The sequence below is a fragment of the Pholis gunnellus genome (assembly GCF_910591455.1).
Source record: "Pholis gunnellus genome assembly, chromosome: 2".
In the NCBI taxonomy this organism is placed as follows: Eukaryota; Metazoa; Chordata; class Actinopteri; order Perciformes; family Pholidae; genus Pholis; species Pholis gunnellus.
Window position 1 is genome coordinate 19,730,047 of NC_136536.1, and position 7,816 is coordinate 19,737,862.

The following is a 7,816-nucleotide window of genomic DNA, read 5'->3' on the forward strand; positions in this document are numbered from 1 at the left end:
TATTATAATATCACTTTGTTGTTTCATAGATTTTCTCTTTGGCTCTATAGCAATGCATTAAGCCCAGTGACCTTAACATGTCTCATATGGCACCTTGTGGTTTCTGTATGCGTTGACAGACACTGATCAGTGCAACAAACACTTTAGAGTTAACATGCATTCACAATGCAAAAGGAGCTGGAGAAGTAAATACAATTATTTCCAGTAACACTCATGTTGGCTCTGTGATATGCATTGGATAGTATTGCTACAGTGTTTGTATCATCTGTTAACAGGCGGCTTCAGAGCCTAGAGCTTACAGGAAGACTGTAGACAGGGCTTGTGTTGTTTTTGCTGCCCCCTCATGGACAGGCATCAAGCTTATGACTTTGCTCTAAACACCTGCTACACCTCTTCTAATATACCTGAAATATGAGCCCATGTATCTTTGTTTTTACTCTTATGATGTAACATTTTAAACACATTCACATTTTGCATATAGGATCAGGCAATGCATAGTAATTCTAAGTAACATGGGTTTCCTTGGTACTCCTATTGTAAGACATTTGGTTGACTTGCTGCATATATTGTACCTAAAGATATCGTTTGACCGAAAACTATATGAGTTCCATTTCATCCAAAGACGAGCATACTTCCTTTTTTTTTTAAATTGACCATCATAAACCCTTTCCACATTCCAATCCAAAGACTTATAGACTTTGCTTTACATATTTTTAAACTTAATACACTTGGTATTTAGATTTATAATTTATTATTGTATTGTTATTTGTTAATAATGTAGCTCTACGTGCATGTCTTTCCTAGAAGAGGGATCCTTCAAATGTCAGAGCTTTCTCCCTGTTCTTCCTGTTTTGTGTGTGCGTGTGTTAAATTGGCCTTCATCCAAATCAAATATCTAAACTATACTGATAATAAAGCCTTCTGTGATCAAAACAAAATATCTATGACACGAGCAATGCTTACATTGTAGCTTGCAGACAACTTGAGAGTGCAAACTAACACCTGCCGCCCTCTGTGTGAAGCGTTTCCCAAGGCGCAATAACCTCCACTATCTCGTTATGACTCAGGCGGCCCGAGGGCCTCTGCGCCACCGAAACTCCTGGCGACCTTTGGTACGAGGCACCGCACATTGCTCCTGCGTGAGCAAAGCTCAACGCTGAGGCAACAGAAATAAACAGTTGAGTTGAGCTGATACTCCACATATTTGGAACCCAATTTTGGAATATCCACAAATCATGGCTCCTTAGTGTGTGTGATTGCTAAAATCACATTTACATCCATGCAGTTTTCTAAACACCTGTGACATTTAAAAGTCAGAGGCAGCACGATGTTCTCCTTTATTACATCGCTTATTCCGACTTCCTACTTCCTACCAGAGTGGTTGACTCTCGATACAAATCCGGTGAATAGTTTCCTTCAAGGTGAGCTCCTCGTTTTCTCTCACGTCCACGTTGCTACAGTCTGTTTCTCAACTGTTTTGGTGGTTGGAGTGAGTCGTTGGCTGAACATTAGTATTATGTGACCTGCAGGACTGGTCGGTTCTTGTGGGATCTTGGTGCTGTGCTCCCTGATAAGACTGCACTTATTTCTAGAAGAAGAGAGGTGAGGAAATGACCCTATAACAGATGAGTGCATTAATGCGATGTTCATTTTTCATAACCTGGCTAGTTTGTCAAGTTGTTCACCATTCTCATCCAAAATACATTATCAGCGCTGGTGCAGAGACATTTTACTTTCATGTTTCTTTCTTGTATTGTTTCCCCACAACCCACAGTTGGAGTGAGAAAGATGACACATCAGGCCAGAGGACACCCAGTCATCAAAGCAGAGCGAACACAGGACTTGTTGGGACGCTCCAGTTCTTCTTTGTGACTGGGACGCTGGCTGTGGTGGGCTCCCGCGTTGCCTCCCTGGTGGTGCTAGAGTTTTGTCTTCGAGCCGTCTCTGGATTGGTTACAGCAGGACAAGTAAGGAAACCATTCATGTGATGAACAATATGCCTGATATACGCCCAACTACAGTATATCACCCTATTTGCTCAATGAACTCAGTTAACTTCTGGAATGTCTCACATCATGATGACTCATGACATCTATTATAACAGTCTTACACATCATCTGTTTGGATTCATCCATCGGTTTTTGTTCATAATGCTCCTTTATTCCCTCAGGAGTCGAAGAAATTTGTGCGGCAGCTGCTGGTTCAAAGCCAGTTCTCCCTCGGCTGTGCCTTAAGTTGCAGCTTGCACTTTCTCCACGAGGGGGCGTCCCAGCGCTGGCTATGCCTGCTCCTGGCCGCAGCGCTCAGCTGGTTCCTGGCGAGGCAGGCCGCGCTGCTGCTGCACCACGTCCTGTCTCTGTACAGGCTCCACAGCTCTCAGCGCTACTGCGGCACTTGCATCAGCCTCCTCACGTCGGGCCGCTGCCTGCTGCCCATGCTGTGCAGGACGATGGTCATTACGTTCTCCGTGGCGGTGGTGGCCGCCATCTCGATCATCAATCAACACTTCCTCTCTGCAACCGAGGCCCTCAGGTTTTGGACACCACTGACTATCTGCTACACACTGTTGGTTGTGTACATGCAGGGTGAGATAACATGTAAAAAAAAAAGAGAGATTGTGGTGCAACACTCATGAGACACTGATCAATCTGGCCCCAGAGTTATAGTACGGACCCCTTCTCAAGAAAACCATCATTAATTCATCAGTTGGACGCATCTCTCTGGATTGTCTGACCATTATTACATCTTTAATTTGAGCATCATGATGTTTGATAGACCTGTACTAAATTGTATACATTTACACCAAATATTCCCCTTATAATACTGCGTGTATTGTTCTGCAGAGGAGCAGCACCGCATGCCCGGCAGCCAGGTGGTCCTGAACACAGTGCTGGTGCGACTCGGTGGTTTAATGGTCCTGATGCTGACTGTTGGTCGTTGGGCTGACGTGCTCCACATCCTAATGTGTTTCCTGGGTGAGGCCAGCTGTCTAATCCCCACTAAGGATCTGCTAGATGCTGCATTATCACAGGTCAGTGATTCTCCCTGGAAGCGGCACACGGGGCCCGAAAGCACTTTCCGTCCACCGGGACCCCAAAAACTGGGGCAGAATATCAATGTGTTCGCTAGACTGGGTCCCAAGATGAGAATGAACTTCTCAAAACTTGCGTCCCAGGTGGAGAAGGTACAAGATCCCCAAGACAGATTCAGGTCAAAGTAGTATCTGACTCAGAATACTGAGCCTACTTTTCCTTTCACTGAGCTGTAGCCTGGTTAAAAAGTGTTGCACCTGTACATTTGCTTTAAAAAGGTGGGTTGAACATATCCAGCATATCAATAGGTTGATAAAATAGGTGTTAATAGGATTAACCTTAAAGACAACAATATACGATTGGAGCCAAGTTGAAACCCCACACGAATGTTCAATATAATATTGTTGGTACTAATATAATGTTTAATATTTTGGGTGAGTAATGATGGTTTTACTGTCATACTTGTACACACAGGAGGAAGAGGATTACACACGCTACACGAAAAGAGAGCATCAACGAAGACCACAGACACAAGAGAAGGAGCATCGGACATAGACACTCTGGGATTTCAACACCTCCTTTTAATGACACTAATACGCCCTATTAGGGCCACACCAACAATGAATACTTTTGTATTTATAATGTAATATTTTTTCATTTAAATGTCCAAGGAGCATATCACAGCAACTCCGAAATTAAATATCTGAAAAAAAGGTTATGTTTGTATGATCCACGGAATAATGTGCTTCATCTTCTTGTCTGTTCTTCTCTCATGAATCTGATTTTCTTGGTGATTGACAGCTCATCAACACTAACTCAGGTGATACATCTTCTGGATGTCACTAGGAGTCTGTGTTACATCTGGGATAAATCAATACTGTACTCGTTGGGAGATGTTGGCCAGTTACTCCTCATTGTTCCAGGCTACCGATAGATGACAGTCAAAATGAGACGGTCTTGTATTTGGGTATATGCTTTGTCACTATATTCAAGCCTTGCTGTCGAGCAACCGGCTGATTCTTATTAGCCCACTAATTGGTGTGATCAAAGGAGGATCAAGAATGTATTGCATTACCTTTAAAACAATAGAAGTGCCACGTTCTCTTCACGTTTAAAGAGCCTACCGTGACCACACAAAGACAGTCTACACAAATAAATGTAAAATACATATGTAGGCTACATTACACACATTGTGAATTTCACAGCGGGTTAATTCCATGAGACCGTCACACGCGGTTCACGTCTAGTTTTTCTTCTTTTTTTTATACAGTAAAACAAATACGTGTTAGTTTGGATACAATGCGAGCACTAAAAACACGTTTATCAAAGACGCCACCGCTCGTAATTTTCACCTGCTATGCGGGCACCGAAAGCTGGAAACGTGAAGAAATGCAGACATTAACGCCATTCCAAACAGCTTAGGCAACGGGTGAGTTTATTTTAATTACATTTTATTACAGTTAGCTCAATCTCAACACACCCTATGGGCCCTAACAAAAAATAAGGGGCTGTCATTACACTTTCTCTCCCGTGGCTGTGTACTTAAAAAAAGGGAAAGGCAAAATGGCTGACGACAACATTAGTGCTGTAAAGTCACACAAAATGGCGTTAGACAAAGAAAAGGATAGGTTACTTGGTTTCCTCTGAAATTAACTACCTCTAAAACACCTGCGGACAAGACGAGTCGCCGTCAACAACTCGCATTGGTGGACGTTGTTTTCATACACACTATATTCGCTTTATAGCACATTTTGAAGAGATGTTTGTAACTCGTGTTATCGCCATTTTTTTTCAACCAAGTCTTTGCTACATTATCTCAATAACACACACTGAAGCCTGGCCTGTTGTGACCATTTATAAGCACCCACGTCTCATTACATCCTCATTTTGACGCCGGTATATGCCCAATAGATGTGTCTTTATTGAGAGCTGTGGACTGACAGGAACATATTCCAAGAGATGGCTTTTGTTTTATCAGTCCCCGTCATTCCTTGTCAAAAAAGACAGACGTGTGAAATTACAGTGGGCACATTAGCCTGACGGTCCGGTTCCCAAGATAATCCAGGTCTGAGAATCACTGAAGCGGAAATTTAGTTTTGGTGTCTAGTCGATCCACCAAAATAGGAAATTGTACTCCCATAGGTTTATTAGATTTTGTAACTGAATACAGTTCCACATCAGGACGAGTTGAGTAGACACAGGGAGGACGTTCTCCACGAGCACCCGAGTACGGTGCAAATGCCCATTTGAAATGACTGTGTGGTGGTTGTTGTTGTTCAGCTCCTCAGTAGATTTCCAGACGTTTCTGTTCTCATCTGATAGGCACGCTGCACGCATGCGCGGAACGGTTGTGCGTGTCCCTTGTTACCGCATTTTAACGCAAGCGCACTTCTGCCTTTCCATGTGCGTGCTTAATATAGTAACAGAAGCAGAATAATGCCGTAGTGTAGTAACAGAGCTTCTCTGGAACAAACTTCAATTCAACAATCGTTTTTTTTCTATGTTGCATTCAGCTGGTGCAGAAATGTACTAAGAAGTAAATGAACTGAAACTCAGGTCACCATTTGATTCAGATGTAGACCCACAGATTATAGGTTAATAACGTTTACATTTTTTTTAATAATAAGCTACACAAGCATGTATCATAAAAACAGAGATAGTCTTTCAAAGAAAGATATTAAAAAAACAGTACCGCTTTTATTTACCCATCATTAATGTTTATCACCACTGGTCTTTTGTACCTTTGGACATGGACCTGATTGCTCATGTTACTTATTAGCTTAAAACAGAGCTCAGACCAGGTTTTTGACTGAAGTGCCATCATGCCATTTTGTAGCCCGCTACTGGCAGTAAAGTAGTAAATTAGTGAAAGCATTATTTGTCCCTATGGACTGCAGGTGCTACAAGCAAAGGGAATCAGACCAGTTACAAACCTCATTGTTATAAAGTAACATGCTTATGGATACATTTTGCTGTCTCATGCCTGTTACATTCCTCTCTTGCCCAATTCTGTGTTAAACTGTGGCAGGATTTTGGTTTGTGCATTGTTTGCCGTGCCATCATGTCAGCCAGCAAACACGTCTAAAGCGGGATTGTTTCATTTGTGGTACTTGTTTTTAACAATGCACTGCTCAATAACATTAAGGGGTTTCTTCTTCTGAAATAGATCAAGTCAACTCAAAGACACATCAAAGGCATTTGGTTTGACTGGATTGCTTTGTTTTTGCCACACATGTCAATCCCACAGCTGTCAAACCGTCCTATCTTTTGAGAATATCTTTTTAAATGATGTCTGATGCTTTATTTTTGGTTGGACTAATGGAAAAGCCTTACTCTTTATTTGCACTGATGTGCTCAGCAGTTCCATGTTTAATGGATGAATCAGTTGTGGTGATACACAAGTCACTGATTTCTTTCTCCCAAAAAATCAGGCTGCATATTTTGGGCATTTGAGCTCACTCTTTCAGTGTGCAGACTGTGGCAACTGGTTTGTTTAATTGACAGGTGACAAACTAAATGAAAAGAATGTCTCCCAAGTCTCCTAACACTTGTTTCCCTTTGGCTTGTTTGAACTGTATGTTTCCTGTTACATACATCTACGGGCCCAAAAGAGCAATTATTGAGAAGAAATCTCTTAAACATGGAAATAACGTTTCTAGACCGTAATCTCTTCTGTTGACAGAATCATGAGGCTGTTCCGTAACCTCAGAGCAATAACTGAGATAGTGAACTTTATACAGATCTTAACTTAACAGTATGTCACAGCACATTATCTCACTGAAGCTCATCACAGCCTCAAATGTTCTAATCATTAACATTCAGAATGACCCACAATTGGCTCTTAATGTCCTGCAGGCTTAAGTTTCCGGTTTATATGTCAAAATGTTCAACACAACCTTTTCAGACTCTTTAAATGAAGGGGAGTCAACTCACCAAGCCTTCATGTATGACCTGCATGTAATTTAGTCTTACCGATGTAAAATGTTAACAAGTGGTGACTAATCTGTTGGTAGTCCATCTATCTATTTTTCGAACAGCATGTTCTGTACAGATTCACAGGAGGCTGGAGTCCATCCCAGCACCAAGTACATACAGTAATTAATGGTATTTAGTCAGGGATAAATGATTGTCATACCTCAATCAACTACCAGTCTAAACAGAGCAATGCCTGACTGCCCCCTCTGCTACTGTCTTTTTTTTTTTTTTACCTGAGCCTATGACTCACCTGATAAATATAGGGTGCTGATGTTGCTGTGCATTGATACAAATATAAAATTGGTCTATTAACAAAACATTCTAAAAAAGAAAAAATCTAAATCGGGTTAATTTAGTGTGTTACTGTATGGAAAGAGCAAAACATTGCCGTACAAAACTAGCACTGATGGGATCCTCCTGCAGAGTCAAAGCCTCTCAGATGTCAAAGCACCTTCATTCAACCAGGGGTTTTCTCACGCATGCGCATGGGCGGGAGACTATCTCATCAGGGAGGGGGAAAAAAAGAAGTTCACACACATAGCCACGCCTGCGCGGTGTGCCTCTCATTACAAGCGAAGTTGCTGCATCTTTTTAGGAAGCTACATGCTTTCTTTCGACACCCAAAAGGTCGCATGGTGTCAGGGACGCGCCTAGTCACGGGAACAGTCCGGAGCGCGTTCACGAGGTGCAAGATCGCGCTTTAACAGTGAAGAGTATCTTAACAGCGTGTGGGGATCTAGCCTAATGGTTTACATTGGGTCACAACGACCAGTCAATGATTTGCGCCGAGTATTTTTTGTTTTTTTGTT

General features: G+C 42.1%; 1 protein-coding gene across 1 annotated transcript; it reads left to right on the forward strand.

The window, feature by feature from the left end:
• The first annotated feature begins 1,178 nt into the window (after positions 1 to 1,178).
• On the forward strand, positions 1,179 to 5,320 carry tmem82 (transmembrane protein 82). Its single transcript, XM_079172572.1, has 6 exons — positions 1,179 to 1,421; positions 1,530 to 1,602; positions 1,775 to 1,967; positions 2,171 to 2,585; positions 2,844 to 3,031; positions 3,507 to 5,320. Exons 1-6 carry the CDS (start codon positions 1,328 to 1,330, stop codon positions 3,585 to 3,587), a joined length of 1,044 nt encoding a protein of 347 aa, XP_079028698.1. The 5' UTR covers positions 1,179 to 1,327; the 3' UTR covers positions 3,588 to 5,320.
• The last annotated feature ends 2,496 nt before the right edge of the window (positions 5,321 to 7,816 follow it).